Source organism: Pogoniulus pusillus, chromosome 24 (genome assembly GCF_015220805.1).
Source record: "Pogoniulus pusillus isolate bPogPus1 chromosome 24, bPogPus1.pri, whole genome shotgun sequence".
Taxonomy (NCBI): Eukaryota; Metazoa; Chordata; class Aves; order Piciformes; family Lybiidae; genus Pogoniulus; species Pogoniulus pusillus.
In genome coordinates this window covers 13,698,267-13,724,859 of record NC_087287.1, presented here as the reverse complement: position 1 = coordinate 13,724,859, position 26,593 = coordinate 13,698,267, and the positions used below count along the sequence as shown (strand labels likewise).

The window sequence follows — 26,593 nt, the reverse complement described above, 5'->3', positions numbered from 1 at the left end:
GGAGCAGAGGTTTGGGTTTTTTTATTAGATGGAATAAGAATCAAATTAAGAAGCCCAATTAACAAGTTAGGAAGCTACCACATTCAGGAAATCTCTCTTTTAGTAACATGCAAAATCATCTCTTGTGCTTTGAATGGTCTTAAATATAGAATTCAGTATTAAGACAGGCAAGAAGGTGCTTGCTGATTAGTCCTTGTATAAGTGGGAGTCTACTTCCACTAAAGCATTGCCATACATGGTGCCCCCTTTTGTGTTTCCTGTTAACTGTGGTGCTCTTTGTTCTGATTGTTATTATTTAATTAAGCTGAGGGCTGTACATGTCTTATATTAATCTCAAGGGAGATTTAGATTCTAAGTCATTATAATTCACAGTTACTTGAATATTTGAGACACACTTCAACGTTTACACCACCAAAGCTGTACTCGATGGTCTGTGGTAGTGTTCTGACTGACATGTGCATGACTCACTCCATTTGTATTTCTGGAACACAGATTTCAGTAGAATAGCTTGAATCTAAAATCTGAGAAAAGAATTGTCCCATGCTATCCAGGACATGACTTTTAGATATCCCCAAAAATGAATCATCAGTAACATCATCTACCTCCAAAATCATGTCTGTTCCATATTTCTTAATACTACTACATTTCTCAGTATAACTAAGGAGGCTTTTGTGCAGAAGTGAAATCCAGGCATCTATTTTTTTTTAAATGCATTCAAAAAGATCATAGAATCAACCAGGTTGGAAGATGGTCATTATCAGATGAATGTATTCTTTATACAATGTATTTTGTATTTGACTGATTTGTAATGAATCAGCAGAATTGAAAGTTCACATGAAGGTACTTGAGGCCATGAACACAAATATCATTCACTTGATATAGTTTGGTTTAACATTCTGCACTAACCTAATAGTGTTGGAATGTAATAACCTAGTAACTTCTCCATTAACTTTTTCTACCTTACGTGATGTGTAGAAAAAAAGTTGTCCTTGCCATGGCAAAATTCTGAGTACTGCTTTTCAAAAGAATCACAGACTCTTGGCATGGTGGGGTTGGGAGAAGATCATCTAGTTCAACCCCACTGCTAAAGCAGGTTCACCCAGAGCAGGCTCCACAGTATTGTGTCCAGGTGGGTTTTGAGAGGTTCCAGAGAAGTGGACATTTAGCAAAGTGGAAGACTCTCACTCCTCTTCCTCTGTAGTTAGACAATTAGCAGAGGATGGTTTTGTTTCTGTTCCCGGCAGTGTTTTGTGTGCTCACCTGAATGGCATGTATAGATGAAGGATCAGCTGTGAGAGTTGTGAGTTTCTTACTTCAGAAAGTAACTTGTTGATACTTCTCCCTTTGGTCAATTTGAAGCATATTGTATTAAGGTTTTCTCTCTGTATTAGCCAGATCAAGTACTGGCACTGCTTGGGCAATGCTGTTATGGGAACAAGAAACTGGTTCAAAGTCTCAAGGGGCTAAGTGCAATTCCCTGTGAAGTCAGTAGATGGTTTCCTACCAAGGGCACCAAGAATTAGAGCATGGCCCATGGGACTTTGAGAAGCTGCTTGCGCAGTAGTTATTTTGCTTCCTAGTTTTTCAGTCAAAATGAGCCTGCCTTGTTATTGCTGCTGCTGTTAAAAATGCCTACCTTTGTAAGGTGCTCACAGGGAAACTTGAACACTGTTTCACCCTGTAGGAATTAGCACTGCAATTCACTGGTGCTAGTCCTGTGCACCATTTTCAAGGAGTAGGAAGGCGCAGCCTGTAAAAGACATCTTGGGCACTGCAGCGCTCCCCCTGTCTTTGTGTTTCTTCAGAGGACCAAGCCGTTGAGAGATGTCTAAAGCACATCCAGAACTGTAAGCTGGGAAAGCATGGAGATGCTTCAATGTGACTATTATAAAAGCATTCTTTTGTCCTAAGGTGTAAGATATGATGGTGATTAGCTACAAATGTTGCAGTTAAAAAAGTTACCTTTGCAGCTGCACCCTTTAGATTAAGCATGCAAAATAGGAGGAGAGTTTAAAAGACTGCAACAGGAGGAGTGTGATTAAAAAAAAAGAGCCAGCAATACTGAAGTGTGATTTCTGTAATTTCCACAGCTGCTCTGCATTCTCTTATTTGTGGTGGCTTTGTTTTTTTAAACTTCAGGTATCCTTTGCTGCCCTGTGTGCAAACAGACCTGCTTTGCAAGGGATGTAGCTGAAAATTTCTTTATCAAGGATTTTCCCACTGGTAATTCAGCTATGGCAAAGGTGAGTGAAAACCACTAAGCTGGATGCCTTGTGAATTGTTGCAATGCTACCAGATGAACACTGTTAAAAAAGAGAGCAAACTTTGTGTTGAACAAGAGACTCTTGTCTTGTTTGCTTGTGCAGCACTCTCTGCAGTAACCAGTTTAAAAGACTGCAACAGGAGAGTTTAAAAGACTGCAACAGGAGGAGTGTGATTAAAAAAAAAAGAGCCAGCAATACTGAAGTGTGATTTCTGTAATTTCCACAGCTGCTCTGCATTCTCTTATTTGTGGTGGCTTTGTTTTTTTAAACTTCAGGTATCCTTTGCTGCCCTGTGTGCAAACAGACCTGCTTTGCAAGGGATGTAGCTGAAAATTTCTTTATCAAGGATTTTCCCACTGGTAATTCAGCTATGGCAAAGGTGAGTGAAAACCACTAAGCTGGATGCCTTGTGAATTGTTGCAATGCTACCAGATGAACACTGTTAAAAAAGAGAGCAAACTTTGTGTTGAACAAGAGACTCTTGTCTTGTTTGCTTGTGCAGCACTGTAGTTACTTTGCTCCTAGAGGTGGGCATGCTGCCTGCATAGGACTTCTTACATTTTATTTGAAGGATGAGTTAGACTGTCTACTCAAAATAGAATTGATTGATTAAAAAATATTGATACTAGTGGTGTGACAGTGGATCTGTGACCGTCGGTATATTGGGAAGACACTGAAACTCTTGGATACCTCATTGCCCCCTTTCTGCTCTTCATACAAAGTAAATAGAAGCTGAATGGTTACACCAAGATTACCCATTAGATCCTGTGGGCAAGTATAATTTTCTGATTGTTTTAATGATGGAAAAGGTCACATCATATTCCAGTTTCCCATTGGAGAATGGGTTCAAAGGGCAATTGGAAGGCATAGGATGCTGCCCTGGCCTTGTATTGACACTGTGTGTAGATGATTTTTCACTTTGGTTAAATACTCAGCAGGCAGGACTAGTTTTACTGGTTTTTAGTTGTCACTAGTTTGAGTCATGAGGGTGGGCAGAGAATGGTGTATATTTCTGTCCCCTCTGTTACAAAATAGTGTTGGGTATTATTTGTATAAACAAGTGGTTGCAAAATGGGGTAATATTGCCAGTAGCTGGGAATTAAAGCAGGTGAAACCTTGTCAAAGCTATTCTGTAATCAGGTGACTGTTATCCAGAGGGTGATCCCCTGAACTTGACTTTCTGTCTCTTTCATGCTCTTAGTGGGGCTGTAATTCTTCCCTGTTAGCAATTTCTGTGTTTCATTGTCTTAATTTTTAAAAAGAAAAGATCTGTAACCTAATCCATTGAGTGTTCTGGGAAAATGAAAGAAATCAGTGCAAGCAAAGTGTGTTGACATCTTCAGGCATAAAGTGCTTGAAGAGCACAGCATAACTTCATTTAAACCAGGAAGCAATCTGTTCACCTGCACTCTTTGAAGGGAAGAAGAATCTTCACAAGACAGTGCTCTTTAGAATGCACTTACTGTACTGGGTTTTATTAATTACTATGACTCACATCATTTACCTTTCAATGAGAAGTTGTGTAGAAAGGAAATCAAATGAGAATATCCAAGGTTTTAAAAAGTGCCAGGTTATTTCCTCCCCCACCCCTTCTGTAACCCCTTAGGAGTCCTGAAAGGAGTTCAGAAAAGCAGATTTCTTGCTGGAGTGCAGGAACACTCTGGTGGGACTCACAGGCCTTTCTCATAGTTATTAACTTTTTGTTGACAGTCAAGTGAAGCTTGTGTACTTTCTTTTAAACCCCTGCCCCCGAAACTATAGCCATAGCTTCACCATCAGTGATACAAAAAGCAGTAAGCCTCAGCTCATCCAACTGAGACACAAATCAACTGCCATAGTTTCCTTAATTTACTTAATATGTTCAAATGGGAATCTGTCAAGGCTTGTAACAAAATGTTTGGAAGCAAAATGTTTCTCAGTGTGTAAGATGGTGATGCATTACTGAAGGAATGTGCTATATACCAGCAGTTGCAATTCAGAAACCTCTCGCCCTAAAGCCCATTTCCATGTCATAAATAATGTAACTCGGAACATTCTATGCTGTGCCACTAGCGTAAGTAATGTTCACACAGTACAGGGTCAGTGTAAGTTGGAGTCAGACTGACAGCTGAACTGTTACAGGCAAACCTGTGACTAAGCAGTTCTGGTTACTGCAGAGAAAGCAGACCTGTTCACTAAGCTGTCCCTTCATGGGTTGCTGGTAGGCTATGTTTGATTCTTTTACATTTCAAATGTTTACTTGACATCCTATCTCTCTCTATAAATATCTCTTTATGACCTATAAATCTCTCTATAAATATGTATACATATGTATAATAATAGTAAGATGTCTGCTCATTTGATGTGTTAAAGCCACCATGGAGTAGCACAACACTAACAGATAGGGGTTACAAAGCATACCACCACTTGTTTTCAAAACTAACCCTGCTTAACTGAAATGAGACGAGCCTCATGTCATAGTTTCATGGCTTTTTCAGCTAACAAACCTTTCTGATTATTTATTCTGACTTCAAGTATGGCATGGAGCTTAGATTTTTGCTGAGTAATTCTTGCATCCCATCATCGTTATGCTTGCGCTAGAGCGCACAACAACCAGTTGGATTTAAGATCTTCAAATGCTGATTTTATTCTGTTCTCTTGTATAACAACCAGACTCTTAAAATCACTTGAACTGCATTACTCTGAGGAAGAAAAATGTTAACCTCCCCAATCTGAATCAGTCTGTGAAACAGCAGTTTGTGTAGCTGATTTGTTAGCCTTGTGTCATCCTTGCACTTTTGTTCTCAGAGCTGTGCTACGTGTAAAGAGAAGAGACCTGCCCACAGTCTCTGCACCAGCTGCAATAAGTGGTTGTGCAGCTCATGTACAGAGGAACATGGACATGGCAAGGAAACTGGAGACCGCTTCCTATCTGTGTCCCTGAAGGGCTGCACAGGTACTGAAGACACAATTTGAAAGTTGGTTTCTTCTCATGTCCATTATTTGTCTGAAAAAGAAGCAGTAGCAGGCTCTGTGTCACAGACACTGTGCTGTATGACTCAGAAGTATGTGTGTGTGTCAGTGAGACTGATTTTCCTGTAACTTCAGAGCCATTAGCACAAGCAGCACTACATGTTACTTGAAAGATGTTGGATATTTGTTTCACAGAAACCGTGTTTTCCACATGCCTTTTCAGTCTGTGGGGTGATGGGCTGGGATCAGATCCGTAAGGAAACATCTGTAGGAACAGATCTTTTCCCTTCAAGTATTTCTGTTCTCTTTTGGGTAGTTTCCTTCAGAAAACTACCATAAAGCCTCTCCTGTGCTTATGAACAAGGTGCAGGAGGCAGAGTCACAGGCAGAAAAGGCTGTAATCACTATAGGATGTTCCTTTTCTAAGCCTGGGGTGAAAAATGTGGTTCTTGAGTGTGACTACTTACACGGTCATCAGAAAGCACAAATGAAGCCTACTGGCAAAAATGTCTCGACCTTATACAATCATGATTCACAGAAAGGATTGTCAGCTGCTGTTACTAGCGAGTATTTTCTTTGCTTGTGTGGCAGAAATCTGCTAACCTAAAATTAGGTAAGCAATTTGTAACCTAAAATAAGTTCTGCAATTTTATACAACAATTTAAGTTTACTCTTGTCTAACAAATGAAGTTATAGCTAGAGTTTGTGCTGCACTTCTTCGTAAGGAAGGTGAAGTAGAGAACAAGGGATAAACTTAGGTGTGGCCTACTGATTATATTTTTTATATTATATTTTTTTGTCTTCAGCATTTTGCTTGTAGAAGCCTATACTTTATGCTTGCCACAGGTGGGAGTTCTTTTAAGTCTTGGCTATAGGAAGAGAGATTAAAAAAAAATAGTTAATTATTCGAGAGACCCACCTGAGACATAGAAAATACAGGCTGTAGAAGAAGGTGGCTCAGATGATGCTAACTCAGAATTTAGGGCAACTAAACTTCCCCTGTTCTTCAAGTGAGGTTCTTTTCAAGCAGATAACATGGACAGTTGTGGTCAAGATGCTCCTAGAACATGCAGGCTTGCGTCTTTGTTTAGTGTCTGATGTGTAAGAGTTCAGTTTATTTTAAAACTGAAGAGTGTAGCTTTGAGCTGAGTATAAAGTAGGTCAAGAATACCATGGCTCAGTGGCAGTTCTCACTGACACGTCAATTGAATCAGGGAATTACTAGTGGCAGAGGCTGGGAGTCTGTGTGTAATTAGATAACATTGATTTTTATTCTTAGTGTGCACTGGAAATCTTCTTGTCTCTTAAATCTAACAGCACTGAAAGACCTACAGATTTCTCTGGGATGATTACAATCACCCAAAGGCTAAAGAACCCTTCAGAGAGAGAAAAATGGAGAAATCATTATGTATGATTGTGACTAAGCTTCATTATACTTGGACTGTAAAGACCACATCTCATTATGAGTTGGAGTTTAATATGGCTAATTTGATCCTGAGTTTTCAGAAAAACAGCCTGCATGCTCTGCAGGTGCTGGGTACTTAGAGGAGCTTTTCCAAGTCATGAAAATTGAGGCAGTTATTATGGGCTTTTTAGTATTCTTTTAAGATATAATCTCTGACTCCATAGGGGAGGAAAAGATGAGCTTTGACTACCATTCCACTATGAAGATAATTGGATAGTGTCTGTGTAGGAAGACCTTGAAGATGCTATCATGGACTTCTCTTGTTGTTCCCTTATATGTCCCTACATGCTAGTAACAAGGATGGTTCTGTGGGCAGGGAATCTGAACACTGACCTGCATAAAGCTGTCACTGGGCTTTAGCATTGCTTCTCCTTCTTGACCATTTGAAGAAAAGAATGGTTTTAATCAGTAATAATGATGAGTGGTCCTTGCACTGGCTGCTGAAATAAGGCTTTGCAGTCTGTGTATTTTGGAATCCAAAAGAAGAGCTTCCCTCTCCTGCCTTAACTACTGTTGTGTATGTACTTGTGAATGTCTAACTTCATTGAAGGGGTTTATGTTTTGCCATGGCTTAGTGGTTTATCTTCATATTCTTTCGCTGGCAGTGTTCCTTCTTCCTAAGACAATTGTGTTGTATCCAGCAAAGAAGGCAAGAATCAATTGTACTGGAGCAATGTTTCCACTTTACATTTCTGCTGTCTATTCTTCATCACATTACCTCTCAGAAAATCTGTTTAGAAAAGGCTTTTACTGCCTAATACCAATATCCCCTGGCTGCTGAATTTTGTTTATTGCATTTACAACAAACAAAAGGAACAAAGTTGTTCCTTGCTTTTCTACATTTGCTTTTCTGTGTTTTACAATACAGTTTTGTTAACTGGTTTATCAGACCAGGGCGTTTGAAGTCACAATGCAGGTGCCCAAAACCATGGCAGATATTCAGAACTCTTTGAGAGTTTTGAGGACAATAAGAATTAGTTTTGAGGACTTGTTTCTGAACCCCTTTGATGTGCTCAATTTGTAGGATGTATAAGGCCAGGAAAAAAATCTTAATGAGCTCTGCTTGATGTAATCAGATGGTTCCAAGGTCAGGATATGTGAGAAATAGCATTTCAATGAAATTGGGAGAATCTGACAGCTCTTTTTTTCTGGACTGTAATAGTAATTCTTGTCAATGGCAACACTGCTTTATGTTCTTCAGCAACTGCAGATGAAGCAAGCAAGTTATTGGTCTTTTGTCCAGTGCACGCTCAGGAGCCCCTCAAGCTGTTTTGTGAGACTTGTGATACACTTACATGCCGCAGCTGCCTTCTGACAGAGCATAAGGAACACAGGTAGCACATGTTGCTAACTCGTAACCCTGTCTAAAACTAGCTAATTTAGATTTACCATTGTTCATCTGTGTTCAACTGAAGCTGCAGGCTACTCCATTCTTAACAGTCACAGCAAGAGAGAGTTCAGTTGTCTTATGCCCAAGCAGTGTAACTTAGGGGTCACTGCCCTCACAGAACACACTCTGCTGCCAGCAGTGTGACCCTTCCCCTTGTATTATCTGCCCAGACATAAGATGTGCATGCATATGCTTCCTCTGATTGCCCTCAGAGGCACAAGTTGAACTCACTACTTAGCATAAGTCACATAGTTCTGCCTTTATCAAAGCCATCATGACTGTACAAGGCCAGAGTTACCAATGCTTAAGCATGCTGCTTGCCAGTGGAATCGTGTGAGCTAAGGAACTGTCTGTAGAATAACACTTGTTGTGAGATCAGCCTGCCTATATGAGGAGCAATTAAGCTTAGCTGTCACAGAGAACATCTATAGTAGGAAAGAAGCAGGGGACCATGTCCAGACTAGTATTAAGACAACCAAACCCCTAAACTTACCAGCTGATAAGTTGATTGCTTGCCAACAGAAAAAGACCACGGTGTGGGAATTTCCCTTCCTTTCACAGGTTCAGACATCTTGATGAAGCTTTGCAAAATCAGAGAGTGATCCTGGAAAACGCTGTAACTAAAGTGGAAGAGAAAAGAAGTGGGATTCAAGTTTCAACTAAACAGATTGAAGACAGGTAATGACGCCTTTTTTTTGTCCTCATGAAAGTGAGTGATCACTAAAAAGACAGTTTTCCTTAAATGTAGGTTAGCAGAAGTAAAAGCAGTGACAAGTGGTGTCCCTCAGGGGTCCATAGTGGGACCAGTGCTCTTTAATATCTTCATCAGTGACACGGAGAGTGGGATTGAATGTATGCTTAGCAAATTGGCACGTGGCAGCAAGCTGAGTGCTGTGACTGACATGCTAGAGGGGCAGGATGTCATCCAGAGAGACCTGCGAGACCTGCACAAGCTTGAGAAGTTGGCCCATGTGAACCACACGAGGTTCAACAAGGCCAGGTGCAAGGTCCTTCATTTGTGTCAGGGAAACTCCTGTTATCAAAACAGGCTAGGGGGAAAAAGAATGGAGAGCATCCCTGTGGAGGAGGACTTGGGGCTAACGGTGGATGAAAATCTGGAAATGAGGCAGCAATGTGCACCTGCAGTGCAGAAAGCCAGATTAAGGGAGGTGATTCTGTCCCTCTGCTCCGGTAAGACCTCACCTGGAGTACTGCATCAAGCTCTGAAGTCCTTGGCGCAAGAGAGGCATTGACCTGTTGGGGTGGGTCCAGAGGAGTGATCAGGGGGCTGGAGCACTGTTCCTGTGAGGGCAGGCTGAGAGAGTTGCAAATATTTGGCCTGAAGAAGCAAAGGCTCCAGGAAGACTGACTGTGTCTTTCAGTACTTAAAGGAAGCCTGTAAGAAAGATGGGAGCAGACTTTCTTGCAGGCTCTGTGACTGGATAAAGGGTGATGGTTTTAAACTGAAAGATCAGGTAGATCAGACTAAAGGTAAGGAAAAAATGTTTTACATTGAGGGTGGTGAAACACTGACACAGCTTGCCCAGAGAGGTGGTAGAAGCCTATTCCTGGAAACATCCCAGGACAGGTTGCATGGGGCTCTGAGCAACCTGCTCTGGTTGCAGATGCCCCTGCACATTACAGGGTGGTTGGACTAAATGATGTTTAAATGTCACTTCCAAACCAAATCATTCTATGATTCTGTCTTGAAGAGAATTATGGGAAAACTTCTGGGAAATGGTACAACCTTCATTGAAGTTCTCTGCCAAGGGTTAAATCAGTTCATAGAATGATTTAGGTTGGAAGGGGCCTCAAAACTCATCTGGTTCCAACCCCCTGCCATAGGCAGGGACACCTCCCACTAGAACAGGTTGCTCAAGGCCTCATCCACCCTGGCCTTATCTCACAACAGCTGGCAACCTGTGCCAGTGTCTTGCCACCCTCACTGGAAAGAACTTCTTCCTAACATCTAGTTTAAATCTCCCCTCTGCCAGCTTAAACCCATTACCCCTTGTCCTGTCATGACAAGACCTTGTAAATAGTCCCTCCCCAGCTTTCCTGTAGGCCCCCTTCAGATACTGCAAGGCTACTATAAGGTCTTCTCAAAGCCTTCTCTTCTCCAGGCTGAAGAGCCCCAACTCTCATAGCCTATCCTCATAGCAGAGGTGCTCCAGCCCTCTGAAGCCTCCTCTGGACTTGCTCCAACAGTTTGATGTCCTTCTTGTGCTGGGGGCTCCAGAACTGTACACAATACTCTAGATGGGGTCTGATGAGAGCGGAGTAAAGGGGGAGAATCCTCTTCCTTGCCCTGCTGGCCACACTTCTCTTGCTGCAGCCCAGGACAGAGTTGCTCTCTGGGATGCACTGACACTGCTGGCTCATGTTGAGCTTTGCATCACCCCAGACCCCCAAGTCCTTTTCCCCCAGGCTGCTCGCCCGTCATTTGCCACCCAGCCTGGATTTGTGCTTGTTCTTATAACAAATAAACTACTAAGCTCTGAATAAATGACATACCAGTTGGTTCATCCAGAGATGTGTATCTCTTACTCTCAGGTTGCTTGAAGTAAAACATTTATACAAAAAGGTAGAAAATCAAATAAAAATGGCCAAGATGATTTTGATGAATGAAATCAATAAAAGAACAAACGTCCTTCTGGAACAACTAGAAGTAAGTAAGGCTGGTTTGCTTGATAACTTGGCAAATTTAACTTAATTAAATACAATGCCACTGGCAATGGAAAGAATATAGGCTGTGAGAGTTATTGTTCCCTCGCTTATGTTTGCAAATATCCTTTTTTTTGGTCTCTTTTTTTTCTGCCTTTTTTAATCTGCAGAATTTTATGTGCAATCAATGCTTAACAAAGATGCAGGATGAGGTACCTGAATGTTTGCTTATCCTGAGCTGACCACATTTTCTAATGCAATTACAGAGAATGTGTGTCCACCTTCTGAGTAGTTTGAAAACTTAGCTTCTGGCTGTAATGTTCCATTTGTAGAAGACCACTAGCAACACATTTAATAACCTGCCTGGAAAATAGATAGTAGGCTGAAGATGAGCCAGCAGTGTGCCCAGGTGGCCAAGAGAGCCAACGGCATCCTGGCCTGCATCAGGAACAGTGTGGCCTGTAGGACAAGGGAGGTTATTCTTCCCCTGTACTCAGCACTGGTCAGGCCACGCCTTGAGTACTGTGTCCAGTTCTGGGCTCCTCAATTCAAGAGAGATGTTGAGGTGCTGGAAGGTGTCCAGAGAAGGGCGACAAAGCTGGTGAGGGGCCTGGAACATAAACCCTATGAGGAGAGGCTGAGGGAGCTGGGGTTGTTTAGCCTGGAGAAGAGGAGGCTCAGGGGTAGCCTCATTGTTGTCTACAACTACCTGAAGGGAGGTTGTAGCCAGGTGGGGGGTGGCCTCTTCTCCCAGGCACCCAGCAATAGAACAAGGGGACACAGTCTCAAGTTGTGCCGGGGTAGGTATAGGCTGGATATTAGGAGGAAGTTCTTGCCAGAGAGAGTGGTTGGCATTGGAATGGGCTGCCCAGGGAGGTGGTGCAGGCACCATCCCTGGAGGTGTTAAAGAAAAGCCTGGATGAGGCACTTAGTGCCATGGTCTAGTTGACTGGATAGGGCTGGGGTATAGGTTGGACTGGATGATCTTGGAGGTCTCTTCCAACCTGGTTGATTCTATGATTCTATGAAATGGCCCTCTGGTGTATTTTCTGTTACAGAGCCTGCAGTTTTGACTCCTCAGTTTTTTGATGTGCAGTTGAAATATGCAGGGTTATATTTAGAATTGTGCCAAGCACTGAAAGTGCTCTCAGATCTGATCAGATGTTACTCTTGGGTGATTTTAGCAGATGCTGGGAAGACAAGGCACTCAGCATTTGCTGCCTACCTTTGAACTGATATATTCGACTCAAATATGGCTGATAGCTAAGCAAAGAAAGAGAAACCTATGTTCTCATTTCAGTACCATTAAACATTCAGTGTTGATGTGTTTTGACAACATTTCAGTGTTGGAGTCATCTGAAACTGCAACAGAACTGTACACACACCTGAAGCATATGCACAGATCTCTGTTGAAGTGCATGTAGAGGGGTGCTGAGTTAAAGTCAGACAAGGGCAGATAGTTCTTCACGTAAGTGGTAAATAAGTGTGGAACTCCTTGCTGCAACACGTCTTGCATGTGTTTAAAAAGAGTTAGGCAAATTCATAGAAAAATAGACTGAGGTAAAATGTAGCCTCTGTCTTTGTGGTTCCTAAGTTGTGAATTACTGGAGACTGGAAAACTATTCTGAGGAAATGCTGCATACTTCTTCTGGTTTTCTATTCTTTCTTAAATCTCTCCTGTTGTGTATTGCAAGAGGCAAGCAAGTGGTCCAGGTGCAAATTGATCCATCTTCTGCAGCTTTCTTGGATGACATGATTCTGTTAAACACAGGCCACAGTGATGCAGGTTGGTTGGTCCTGGAGAAGTCATTGCTCTTCCTGACTGCAGACACAGCTGTTGAATAGGATTTACTTTCTTTTCATGACTGCTGCTCAAAAGAGTTTCTGAATAACAGTGTGGCTGCAAATAATGCATAATGTGATGCCAACAATGGCATGCATTATGTGTCCAAAGAATGAGAACTATCTTCTGCTGATTCAAATTCACAGAAAATCACCAGTGAAAGAAGGCAGAAATTGGAGCAACAGCTGCAAGGTGTTGTGGTTTTAAGCAGGGAGGTAGAACATGTGCAGAACTTTATCAGCTGGGCAGTGTGCAGTAAAAACAGCATCCCATTTCTCTTCAGTAAGGAACTGGTAAGAGCAATGCTTATTTTCTCAGTAAACTGAAATTGTGCAGCAATTATGAGAACTGTTCTGAGGATTTAATCTTTCTTTCTCAAAGAAAACATTTTTCATGACTGTGAATAAAATCATCATTGCTTGGTTGTTACCAGATTGTATTTCAGATCCAGCGCTTGTTGGAGACAAACTGTAACACAGATGTAGGCCCTCCTCTCAAGATCAGATTTACTTGGGATCCCTCCTACTGGACTAAACAATTGTCCAATCTGGGTAAGACAAATATATTGTTGTTTATTAGGCAAGTTTCCAAAGCCAGACAAGACAGATATAGACATACAGTACTTTCCCTAAAGTGCTCTTTCTGTTTGGACTTCCAGTTTGGTAACATGTGTCATTTTCTGAAGAAAAGCTACTACGGCTGAACTTGCCTGTCTTTCCCTCCAGTTCTGGCAATTCAACCTATTAAAAGACATCATAATGTATTCATAGATATCACCTTACAAATATTGCCTAGAAATATGCTGTATGAATCATAGAATCAACCAGGTTGGAAGAGACCTCCAAGATCATCCAGCCCTATCCAGTCAACTAGACCATGGCACTAAGTGCCTCATCCAGGCTTGTCTTCAACACCTCCAGGGGCGGTGACTCCACCACCTCCCTGGGCAGCCCATTCCAATGCCAATCACTCTCTCTGTGAAGAACTTCCTCCTAACATCCAGCCTATACTTTCCCTGGCACAACTTGAGACTGTATCCTCTTGTTCTATTGCTGGGTGCCTGGGAGAAGAGGCCACCCCCCACCTGGCTACAACCTCCCTTCAGGTAGTTGTAGACAGCAATGAGGTCACCCCTGAGCCTCCTCTTTTCCAGGCTAAACAACCCCAGATCCCTCAGCCTCTCCTCATAGAATATCATCTATGATGGTCTTGCAGAATCTCAATATAAGAATGCAGCTGCTAGTTTAGTGGGAGGACTGAACAGATAACTTTCAGCTGATTTTACATAACATGTGGTGTCACTGTCCATCAAAGAGCCTTGAATTTGCTCAGTGTGTTTGAAATTTGGTTCTGCCCCAGCACGCAAGCTCTTTGACTCTGTAAGGAGAAATGGAGTATCTGCAGTGAGCCTTGTGCTAGCTCCTCTCTCTTACCTGGGGGCAGTTGAGCTCAGTCATGCCCATACTTAGAGTCATAGAATCAACCAAGTTGGAAGAGACCTCCAGGGTTGTCCAGTCCAACCTATCACCCAGCCCTATCCAGTCAACCAGACCATGACACTTCTCAGATTATTTCCTATCTTAGTGGCCAAAAGACCTGAGCAGTGCTTGAGACACAGTTAATGAGCACAAAAACGACTGCACGACGTTGAGTGTCTAATAAATACAGTGTTAGTTGTATAATGAGTGTGCATAGCGTGACTTTGTTTCCCACCAGCTATAAATTTCCCAACTGCAGTGGGTTTTTACAGTAAATTCACTTCAGTGGGCAGACCAGTGGTCTAAAAGATTGGTTCTCTTCCCATTTTAAATTATTAAAAACTAGGTGAGGTAAAACACTGTAACAATATCACAGGGAATAATCTTCTCCTGACTAAAAGCGTGGACAAAATCTGTTCACGGGTCACTTGTAGCTTTTAAGATTCTCACCTACATAACATAAATCTCTATTTTGTTATTTTCACCCTGGAGGTGTTCTTTTGTACTTATGCTTATTGATGAGAAGATATCACAGGACCACAGATATGCTTATACCTGAGTTAAAAATGAAAGTATAAGCCACATCCCTCAGTTAAAGTGAAGTCAGTTTTTCAAAGCGCTTGCTGGTCATTCAGCCATGAGTTCCACTGACATCTGAGGGAGTTTGCTGTGATTCTAGATTACTGAAACACCTGGAGAAATCTGTCTTGCTGGTATGTTGAAGGACTGTTGGAATATGTTTAGTGTTTGAAATGGAGACAGGGAGACAGCCATCATTCTGGTTTTATCGTGTGAGTTAGCCAGGACTACAGGAGGAAGCATATTTACTGTTTTTTTCCAGGAGGTTTCACAACGGAAGGTGGTCACATTTCTCGCTCAGATGTGCTGCTCTGTGGAAACGTGCAAGGCTTACAGACCTCCCTGCTTCAGGGGCAGCGGTCACCAGCTCCACAGCTGGGACCGGTGAGTAGCCAGCTACAGCAGTTGCCGGCTGCAGCGCAGTGTCCTGTGCCTGCATGCTGCTCGCACTGCCTCGGCGTTCCTCACCCAGGCAGAGCTCAGCCTTCTTACCAAGACACAAATCGCCATCACAATTTTCGACAACCTGCCGAACCGCACCAGCAGCGTCTTCCTCCGCAGTACGGCATGCAGCAACGGGAAAAGGAATACAGGGCTGCCCCCCAGCCTCTGAAACTGACACAGCCTGGGCTGGAACAGCAGCCGCGGGCAGAGCCGGAGACCGTCCCCGGAAGGATGGGAAAGCAGTTCCCTTCCCAGCAGCTGCAGCAGCCTGCCCGCCTGGGTTACGCTGTTGTATCGCATGAGACTCAGCAGGTTCACACCGGCCATCTACAACCACTGCGCACTCAGGCTTGTTTACAGACGTCAACTGTGCAAGTGCAACTTGGTAATCTCCAGAAGACAAAATCTAACCACTTGCAGCAGCCTCCGCAGCAGCAGCCTCCGCAGCAGCAGCAGGCATCAGCATCGCCACCATCGGGTCAGAATGAGAACACCCACAAACAAGTCATCCAGCAGAGCCTAGACATGATGCACCACCAGTTCGAACTGGAGGAGATGAAAAAGGATCTAGAGCTTCTTTTGCAGGCCCAAGGACAGTCCAGCTTGCAGCTGAACCAAGCCAAGCCACCTCAGCACGTTCAACAGACCATAGTGGGTCAAATCAACTACATAGTGAGGCAGCCAGCCCCAGTTCAGCAACAGATCCAAGATGAAGAACAGGTAAGTTCTCTAAAAGTTCTTTCCTGTTGTGTTCAGTCAGTGTAAGCTCAGAAATGGGAGACACCATTGAGAGTCCATGTATTTGGTTGAAGTCTCTGAGTTTTCTTGTCTGTGTTTGTATTCATCAGAGGCTTCTTGTGAGCCTCATGCAGATTAGGCAGGTGGTGGAGGCACCGCCCCTGGGGGTCTTCAAGAAAAGACTGGATGAGGCACTCAGTGCCATGGTCTAGTTGACTGGCTAGGGCTGGGTGATAGGTTGGACTCGATGATCTTGGAGGTCTCTTCCAACCTGGTTGATTCTATGATTCTATGATAGGCCAACATTTTCTGTCAAGTGATATATTGCCTGAAGCCTGAAGAGTCTTTAAGTAGACAAGGTGGACAGCAGGTGAGAGAATAAAAGCATCATCATTCCTCCTTCTTGAGTATGTATCTCAGTCTCCATTTTCACTCTTTTTTTTACTGGAAACTAAGCTCTGAATCCTTGAAAAAGATTCCCTTTTGATTCTGAATGAGCAGTGAAAAGAGAGCAAAGAACAACTGTTTTGGTTTTGTTTTTAAATATACCCAGGAGTTATTTCCCATTCCACTGGTAGCTGCTCTTGCTGCTGTGTCATGTCCTTTAAGATTTTCATCAGTGTTCAGACTTGATGTTCTGTTAGTTTTGTCACCACAGCTAATTTCTCTTTTTCCTCTGTTGGTAAAAAACCTACTTTTGAAAAAGGAATGATGCTTGGTGGTGAGCATCCAAACTACAAGGCAGATAAGATGCACAATAAGATGGCTTTGAAACTTGCTCAGAACAGTGAGGACTGCAGAAGGAAGGTGGCTGGGAGTTGCTGTTGTGTAAATGCCATGGAGCTTCCACCTTGAATAGCTTTCAAAGTGGCTTACCTGTGGGGGCAGACTGAAGGCTTTTGGAATAGCTGTACATTACAGCAGCACTTGACATTTTAGTTATAATTCATTATGTTTTGAGGGAAAACTTTCTCTGTGCATTTATCCTTCTGCTTAGGGTTAGTTTGAACGTCTTTAGAATCATAGAATAGAATCATAGAATCAGCCAGGTTGGAAGAGACCTCCAAGATCATCCAGTCCAACCTATCGCCCAGCCCTAACCAATCAACTAGACCATGGCACTAAGTGCCTCATCCAGTCTTTTCTTGAAGACCCCCAGGGACGGTGCCTCCACCACCTCCCTGGGCAGCCCATTCCAATGGGAAATCACTCTCTCTGTGAAGAACTTCTTCCTAACATCCAGCCTATACCTACCCTGGCACAACTTGAGACTGTGTCCCCTTGTTCTATTGCTGGTTGCCTGGGAGAAGAGGCCACCCCCCACCTGGCTATAATGCCCCTTCAGGTAGTTGTAGACAGTAATAAGATCACCCCTGAGCCTCCTCTTCTGCAGGCTAAACAGGCCCAGCTCCCTCAGCCTCTCCTCATAGGATTTGTGCTCCAGGCCCCTCATCAGCTTTGTTGCCCTTCTCTGGACACCTTCCAGCACCTCAACATCTCTCTTGAATTGAGGGGCCCAGAACTGGACACAGTACTCAAGGTGTGGTCTGACCAGTGCTGAGTACAGGGGCAGAATAACCTCCCTTGTCCTACAGGCCACACTGTTCCTGATGCAGGCCAGGATGCCGTTGGCTCTCTTGGCCACCTGGGCACACTGCTGGCTCATCTTCAGCCTACTATCTGTCAGTACCCCCAGGTCCCTTTCCTCCTGGCTGCTCTCCAGCCACTCAGTCCCCAGCCTATAGCGCTGCTTGGGGTTGTTGTGGCCAAACTGCAGAACCCTGCACTTGGCCTTGTTACATCTCATCCCTTTGTTGGTTCAGAGTTTTTACCAGGCTTGCCATGTTGTGTATGCTGTGACCATGTTGTGTGCGCTGTGAGTTGATGTGGCTTTGTTATGACTTTTCTTTCTGAGCTTTTGAAACCACAAATTCTTAATTGTTATTTGTAGGTCTATGAGAGTTCCACTGGATTTGATGTCCAGAAGCCTGTGATTCCTCTTGACCAAAACGAAAGTCCTTCCCTGTCACAGTCAGTAGTTGAAGAAGCCAGTGTCAGCCGTCACTCCTCTGAGAGCGCATTGCAACACTCCGCTTTCCATCCAGCGAGAAAGGTATAAGCAACTTTTTTTTTTTGTTTCAAAAAATATTTCAAGGAGAAAAACATATTGGTATCAAATATGATATGGCACTGGAATTTGAAATCACATAGGAAAAAAAAATACAGTAGAAGTCATCAAGAGGGCTGGCAAATCTTCAAAAGTCAGGGCTGGCCCTAGTGTGCATCTCCCAGTGAGATGCCTACACGCTGTGCTGTGGCCAGGTTTGGCAGCTGTTCTATAAGCTGGTGGTGTTGAGATCTGGGTGGCACGATTGTTAATTTAAGCATGAGCTAGTAAATAAACAGCATAGTTCATTGAGTAATTGCTGCCCAGTCCCTGTCTCTATGGATTTAACTATCAGGACTTGCTAACTACCACACTAGCAGCAGTTAATTTGATTAAAAAAAGGAGGAATTAGAATCTGATGAAGTCAAGCCTGAGAAACAGCCTTCAAAATACTTGCCTCAGAAATAACAGCACTAATTATAACTGAAGATGTTGCATCTGAAAGGGATATAATGCTGTTATGTTCCTTCCCCTTGTTCATGTGTAAGCAGAAAAATCATGGATTTCTTTATATCTAGAATATTTTGATATGTGATAAAGCCATTCTTAGATAATTCCACTTACTAGGAGGCACTAGCTATTGAAGAAGCATCATAAACAAGATCAGGAAAGCTCATCTTTATCAGTAGATCCTTGCTGGTCTTGGACATTGCCTAAGCATTTGAGGCAGAGAAGATGCCCTTTTACCTCTCTGTACAGCTAGCTTAAAACATTCCAAATTCAGATCTGCTTGGATTTCTGTGCAATCCTCATGTCATGTACCATGTAGAAGTCTTTCATGGGTATTTTTTTCTTGAAATTTATGTGTGGAATATTGTGGAAGAGTTTGTATTTCCTTACTGGCCCCGCAAGAGGAAGTCACTTTATCCTTCTTTAGCATGTAGCTTTGTTGACCCGACATAGTTGTGATGCAATACCCATTCAGAGAGTTGGATTCTCTTGGGAATTGTGAAGATAATGATTACTGAGCGTGTGGAAGCCACAGAGAAATCTGCAATTGCTAACTTAATCTGGTAGAAATGATGGAATTTCTGGATCAGGCTGATGGTATCACACAATTCTAAGATGAATCCCTTTGCTCTGGACTTTCACATGCAGAAGCTGCTCTCCCTCAGCCTCTGATGACAGAGCACAGCACTGAGGAAAGCCATGCAAATTTTCTAGGATAGAGCTACCTTTAGGTAAAAATTGAAGTTGTGTATTTGAAGCCTGAGTAAGACTGTGAACCTGAGCTTCCACTTGTCTTGTAGTGCAGACACACCCTCCAAGTTATTTGTGGAAATGAATGGTGTGAGCTGGCTTTCAGGGGCTTTTCCTACCTGTGTGTTGAAAAAGCTGTGCTTTGTCTTCTGTGCCTGTAAATAAATGATACTTCCAACAGCTTGAGCAAGGAAAGTCAGAAAGAGGGAAGAAAATGGAAGCAGATATGCAGGAGAGATTAGTATAGTCCAATGGGAGAAGGAGGAGGAAAACCCAAAGAATGTCTGATTCATTGCTGTACCATCTGAGAAGAGTAAAATACTCCTAGAAAAAGGATGTTGTTCTAATGGCACTGAGAAATGTATGATTTGATGCAGAAAGCACAGGTATCTGTTTTTTCACTCTATTTCTGGAGCTTCTGCAAGAAATACAGATATTCAACAGCTACACTATCCCATCTCTGCTTGAATTTGTCTCTTGTAGTGAGCTGTTTGGGACGAAACTGTAATGTGCTGGCAACTTTGGCAATGGCTAATTGGAAATAACGAAGGCAAATAGCACTGTGAGGAAGCCCTTGAAATGTATTGTTGATGGATGCTGTTTAAAGATACCTGCTTTTGCTGGCAATTACTTTAGGCTTAAATGGGAGTTTGATTCCTCTTTAAGAACAAGTGGATGTATCTCTTTATTTTCACCTCTGTTTCATCTCATCAAATATTTTCATGCTCCTCTCCAGAGAAAAGTTTCTGCATAGGCATTTGTCCATTCACTTGTATATGACCTGTATTCAGAACATCTCATCTAAAGTTTTTGGAAGACATGGACAAAATGAATGTGGAGGAGTCTAAAATGCTACACTTGGAAAATATGATAGAGAAAATGGCTAGAGAAAGCTTTTTCTACCTGGAGAAGAACTGTATTCTGCCATTTGGAGGATAATTGATATTGGTCTACTTGGCCTCGTGTTGCAGTTCTGCTGAACTCTTGTTAGCCTGCGTTGGTGCACAGCATTCCTAGTGGAGCAGACAATTCTCTGGCTGCTGAGGTGTTTTCATTGAAGTGAAAACAGTGTGAACCAGGATGCAGCGAAACTCGGAACTGACTGTTTAGTTATATGCTTGCCAAGATCTGTCAAAAAATGAAGCTTCCATTAGCCCAGTGATTGCCTTTATGTTGGAGGAGGTCAAGGCTTGATTACTCATGTAATAAACCTCTGTGCATTGATTTTTAAGCATGTTCATGGCCTGCATTTGATGCTAGATGAGTTGTCTGCATGTGGGGTCATAGTGAAGCCATATGGGGCAGATGCTATGAATAGTTGGGTTGACAACATGACTCATAACCAGGGAAACCACAAGTATGTTATGCAGATCATCCCAGACAAGTGCGGCTGTGGCTGCTGCACCATGGTGAGAGGCTCTTGTAAGCCATGTGAGTGCCTCTGAAATCAAAGAACACCTCTTCAGCTTACTCTGATATCAGACTGCTGTTTTCTGTCCCTCACATTGATGGGCAGAAATCTCATGGGTTACATTTTACCATCTATCAGGACGAAAATGAACTCTGGCTTCCCCAAGTGGACAGAATTTTGGTTTTCCAGCCCTATAACATAGGGGGGTTTAGCTAGTGTCAGTCAGAAACATTGGCATCAAGGCTACTGCTGTCTTAAAGCCCAGAGCAATTCTTGTCTGTGCCCATCTGCTGTGTATGCCTGTGTGTAGTACAGTCTAGTCTCTATGTAACTCAGTTATGTATGGGCTTGTTATAATTTGTTTCACTGATTTTGGAACACTAATAGTGATATGATTTCAGCCTTTCTGTCTTCCTGTGTATTCCTCTATTTCTCTGTCAATTGGATTTTTGTGCAGAATAAATGTTTCCATGCTTAGACCACAAATTATTTGGTGTAAGTCAAAGTACTGCACTCAGTATAACTCTTGGCTTGCTTAGCAGCTTTTGAGAATGCAGCACTAGAAATGGAAATTTTCTTTCTACGTGTGAAATGGAGAAAATTCTCTCTTCATGCTCTCCTCTTGGTATATTTGACTCATGTAGCCAGATTTGGATTGTGGAGTAATTCCATCTCCATGAGTGCCAAATACTCAGCCTCTCCATTAAGAGAGAGGACAAATTTCCCAATAACTGTTGAGATACCTGCACTTGAGTTCTGGGGAATTGTGCCAAGGTCTAGCAAGCAGATTTTATACAAGCAGGTGAACTGCTAAGTTGCAGTGTGGAGGAATAAGTACTCAATTAGATTATCAATTTTGTGGGAAGGGTTGCAAGTCTGCTGCAATGATAGGGTCCTCCTGTTGCTTTTTTTCTGTATGATATTGACTTAATAATTTGTGCATGGGCCTGGAGAGGTCATCTGCCATGGAGCAGAGGTGAGAATAATGAGTTATTTTTGGCTTGATTATGTTTTCAGGAGTGAAAAAGGGCATGCAATCCACATTTTACTTACGTGTACCTACTCATCATTCGTGACTGTGATGAGCAAGAGGTCTAAAGGTTGTACCTACTGTTTGAAGATGTGCCATAATACTGAACATCTGTAGCACAAATTTGTAGTTTGAGCCTTGGGTGCTGCTGCAACAGACATTGGTGTTGTTGCAGGACCAACTGGACATCTCAGCCTCTATAACCTCAGCCCTTTCTCTAGTTAGAAGCAAGGCCTTTACTTTTGGGAGGTAGGATTCATTGACTTTCTTGTGCAGTTGTTGGATTGGGTCCTAGGCAGTGGAACACTCTCTACCTTCCACACTCATCCTAAAAACCTAACTGGATTGGCCACTTGTAGTTTTGCCTTCTGGCTAGTTGTGAGTAGACTGAACAGCATTTGTCAGACTCAGGCTTGGTTATGTTCCTAGCAACATCTGAGGGTTTCTCCCCCTGAGATGTTATTTCCCTTTCTGCCCAAAATAAATCTGTGAGTATGCCATGCACTCTTACTAAATTATTACTCTTAAACCAGTGAATAATCACTCTGTATTCACCACCTTCATTACACCTGCGTTTTGTAGGTCAGCCTTTTGTAGCTAAAAAGTGATTGCTGGTGTCTCTGGAATACTTCTTCCCCTCAAGGAAGTAATTTTATTCTTTAGTCTCTTAGATCTTTGGTCCTTTCCCTCTGTATTTTGTGGTTTTGATACAACCTTTTGAGCCAGAGTGACCAGAAATAGTAACTGAGGTGCAAGCCCATGGAAATTTTATATGGTGCTGTAGCACTGATTGTTTTGTACCATTTCTTTTTGATTTGCAGTGAGCCTGAGCTCTTTAGATCAAGAGCTCTGTTTGTCTCAAGCGCCATAAAGTACTTGAAAGAGGGAAATCCTCCAAAATGTTCCATGCCATCCGAGGAGGACTCTTGCTTTTGCTTTATTGCAGTTTTATGCAATGGTGGCATTTCATGCAAGGCTGACATGGTGGCAGATCATGGTGGAACTTGTCAGCCTCTTCTGGGACTTGGTGCACAGGAACTTCGGAGCTCTGACATGCCAGTGCTGCTGTTACTACAGGATTATCAGGGACAACAGCCGCGCTCAGTCTGCTGGAGGTAGCATTCTTGTGTAGTTGCCCTAACACATTTATCACAAGCTTTATTAGTGACAACTCTTCCATCTCAGTGGCAAGTGCTTAACTGTTGGTTTCTGGTGTGTGTTTTTTGTTGGTATTTTGTTTGGTTGGTTTTTTAATCATGTGAAATTTGGAGAGGTCTTGGGGAGGGCACAGGACGGACTTTTTGTGACGTATTTATATTGCATTAAGTACATTGTTATTACTTAGTGACTGAAAATAGTAATCAATTAATACCTGACTCTAGGACTTTGACTCTAAGCTTGGGACCAGGATGAGTTTGTGGTGGTTGTGTGTGCCCCACCTCCCTTTTTTTCCTAATTACTATTAATTTTAGGGATACTAAATGTGAAGGAAACAATATTAACCTCCTGAAATTCAGGATCCTGCAAATTCCTGAGCATCAGAGTGTTATTTTGGCTTTAAAGAATTGAGTTGCTTGCAGCACAAGTGTGTTTGTGCTTAATGCAATTAGGTACGTTTCCCAGAATGTTAATTTAACAAAACCTTTTCCCATGACCTGGAAAAAAGGATAAATAAAACATGATGCTGCTTGCTCCGTACCCTTTCTTCCGCCTTCTGCTTTAAGCCAGCTCCAGTTTATTCAGACAAAATGTTAAGGAAGATTTGGATTCTTTTTCTCGTGAAAGCAGAAAGGAAATTCCTTGGATTCTCTTCCAAAATTGGGAAATAGGGCTAGGAAGTATGTGTAGACTGTTATCAGTGCTGCTGTCTGCGGTGAGTTAAACAACTGGATTGGAGTAGTACATTTGTTTAACCTCCTAGCATAATGAGCTGCCAGGGGGATTGCTCCACTTAATAGCAGCCGTTCATTACTCTGCAACCATTTGCAGCGTGATATTTCTCTTATAGCAAAGAGAATTGGCGGTTCCTAGGTTTAGCTTGCTTTATCTGTGACACCTAATGTCAACAGCCTTGAGACTTTGCCAAAACAATCCTAACAAATCCTAATCCCAGTGTTTTAAGGTAAGTATTTGCTTCTCCGAATTCTTCTGTGTTAGTGCTGCATGTTTACACTGGACCTTTTTTAAATGCAACAGTGATCAAAGAAATATTTGAACTGAACAATCTGTTTGGGTTTTTTTTTTTGTTGTTCTCTGAAGGCACTTTGCATGTTCTTTTTCCTTACCTTTCTCTACCAATAACTGTGGAATGTGTGGTAGAAGATTATTTTGGGGTGGTGATGCTGCTGCCATTATAGTAGAAGGATCATCAGACCAAAATTAATTATGAGACAATGAGGATTCTATTTATAATGACACAAGATGTAGCTTCATGTGCCAGGTTGTACATTAAAATGTCAGAAGTTTCAAAATTAACCTACAGCTGAAGCCACCTTCTACCCAAGAGCATAATTAATGCTTGTTGTTGTTCAAAGGGTGCAATGTAAAAGCAATGCAGCTTTTATAAAACAGAGATCAATCCTTTAAAGGCATCCCATTTGCAAAAAACTAGCTGAACTACCCAGGGAAAAGAGACATTTTTGCTAATGGCAAAAGAAATGATTATTTTAGGGAGTGAATTAATAGGCTATTAATGAGCCTTGTTCCCAGTGCATTGTTCACTTCACACTTGACAGCAGCTCCATGGATCAGATTGGAATGTGTCTGTTCTTAACTGTGAGTTTTAATATTTTGCACTGAAAGATCATAATGTTGCTTCATCATTAAAATAACCACAAAATTAACTTTTGCCCCAAGGGAAAGACAGATGGCAGTTTGATGGCCTCATTATTCTTTTTTTTTTCTTTTTAACAAGAGTCAGGTTTTACATTGGCTTATATAATCTGAGGAGATCTCTGAAGAAGCTGATGCTAACTAGAAGAGCAAAAAAAAAAAGATCTAACCACATGGTGCAGCTGAGTTTCAGCTTCCTAAAAATTTTACTTGTAGCAAAGTCTTATGCATGCACCTGTTTGTTTTTTTTTCTGCAGTAGGAGTTGTCCCAGCAATGACTCCCACTGAGTAAACTTGTCTCACTGAGGCCAGAAGTAATCCCACCAGGGCTGACATTTCAGCTGCAGTGTATAGAGTTACTCACAGGCAGGTCTTTGCAGGGTCAGCTGTCAGTAGGTAGCAGGTAGCATGCTTTCTAAAGACAGGGGAAGGAAGATGCTTGTGGTGATTAGAAGTGAATAGCCACAAGTCCTCTGGCTCATTTGCTATGCCTCTTTTGCTGGTGTGCCTACCACTTGTGTGCCTCAGTGTGCCCACTTCCAGTGAGGCCCAGCCTTAGGTAGTTCCTGTTGACTCAGGAGTTTCTGGATGCTGCATGCTTTTGAGGATCTGGCTAAAGAATTATTTAACCTTCTCACAGAGACTTCATGATCATAATGGACTTTGCAATAGGAAAAGACAAGACTGGTTACAATCCATCTGTTCAAGCACTAATTCTGCTTATTTGTTTCATTTTCCTGAGAACAATTCATGTTTGTCACCTGAGAATGGCTTGTGCCACAAAGAGAATGTGCACTCAGCTAACATTTGTCACTGCATCTGCAGGAATCTGTCACCAGCAAGTTATGACAGCAAATGAACATTGTTGATCTTTGTGGACTTGTTTAGGATGTGTGACCGTGAAAAGTGGAATCCTTTCTGAGCTACCTATATTCCTTTGACTTGAAACCTCAGCATTCTTAGAGTGCTCTGTAGGACAGAGTGTGGAAAATGGTGCCTCCACCAATGCATTTCCTTATTTGCTCTGGTCTAGATTTGAACTCAAATACTAGGTAGGAAGAATGTGTTTGACTGATTCCTACTGGCTTCAGGAAGTTTTTATAGCTCAGGCAGCTTCAATTCAGGAACATTGATTTGGCTTGAAAGGAGGAAAATGGCCAATACGACCTGTTCTAGTGGGAGGTGTCCCTGCCTATGGCGGGGGGGTGTGTGTAACTGGATGATCTCTGAGGTCCCTTCCAACCTAAGCCATTCTATGATTCTAAAAATACCCTAGCTGCAGAGGGTATTCAACATGAAAAGACTGCTTAAAACAGACTTTGCTAGAGTACTGTGTGGTAGAATGGCACAAACCTTCCCTAGCACTGCAGAAAAGCTGACCTCTTTCTGCCTCAAATACAGCTTTTTTTGGTCTCACTGAATATGTGGTCACTGTTCTTGCAGGGCTCCTACTGTGGTGTTTATTGCCTACTGAGCAAAAAGAAATTCAATCCTATCCTTAGATGGAGATGAGTATCTGTGGAGAGTGTTCTCTTAGCATATAGGTGACATTAATTGTGAGCAGAGGAATTGAAGACTGACTTCTTTGGTGTTGTGTAGGCTTTTCACAGGCACAGTGGACAGCTCAGTGTAGGCTGCTGTGTTTACCAGCATGATCGCAAGCATCAAAATCCAAAATGGAGCAGCAGTTGAGAAAAATACTAATTAAATCTAGGAAATGGGTCCTGTCTGACTTTCACTTTAAAGTTGCAGGCCCCTAGCAGAAAAATAAGTACAGTGATGAAATGAATCCCTAATTCAGTAGCAATCAACAGATTTCTTTTGTCTGTGAGTTACACTACAATGAGTGCTACTTGCCGTATTGCAGTCGAAAGAAAAGGATTTACTTAGTAGGTTGTCAAGGATCAAACAACAATGAACTCTGATGAAATAAATGGAAAATTACACATGCAAGTGACACAGATCTTCATACTTCTTAAGACTGCTTATATTGGCTTCATATGAATACTAGAAGAGTCCTGATTTCAGTACACATTCCTGGCTGTAAGGCAGCTTAAGGAACTCACCTAGATGGATGGATTTGCTTTGTTTTGCATAAGAGTATTCCTGCAAGGTTGACGGTGACAAATTGCAAGA

At 42.4% G+C, this 26,593-nt stretch overlaps 1 protein-coding gene across 5 annotated transcripts in view; it reads left to right on the top strand.

The window, feature by feature from the left end:
- Positions 1-26,593, top strand: part of TRIM66 (tripartite motif containing 66) — a 47,398-nt gene that overhangs the window by 7,254 nt on the left and 13,551 nt on the right. For 4 of the 5 annotated variants that reach the window (XR_010306750.1, XM_064163684.1, XM_064163682.1 and 1 more), the window contains exons 1-9: positions 2,567-2,643; positions 5,052-5,199; positions 7,883-8,015; positions 8,633-8,749; positions 10,625-10,739; positions 12,725-12,871; positions 13,012-13,129; positions 14,898-15,799; positions 17,769-17,930. Coding sequence is in view for 4 of the 5 variants with exons in the window: in XM_064163684.1 (XP_064019754.1) it covers positions 2,635-2,643; positions 5,052-5,199; positions 7,883-8,015; positions 8,633-8,749; positions 10,625-10,739; positions 12,725-12,871; positions 13,012-13,129; positions 14,898-15,799; positions 17,769-17,930 (1,851 nt within the window). In the remaining variant the exon portion in view is untranslated. Of the gene's footprint in view, positions 1-2,139; positions 2,244-2,566; positions 2,644-5,051; positions 5,200-7,882; positions 8,016-8,632; positions 8,750-10,624; positions 10,740-12,724; positions 12,872-13,011; positions 13,130-14,897; positions 15,800-17,768; positions 17,931-26,593 lie in introns of those variants that run through there. The other variant, XM_064163685.1, reaches the window with a different exon arrangement.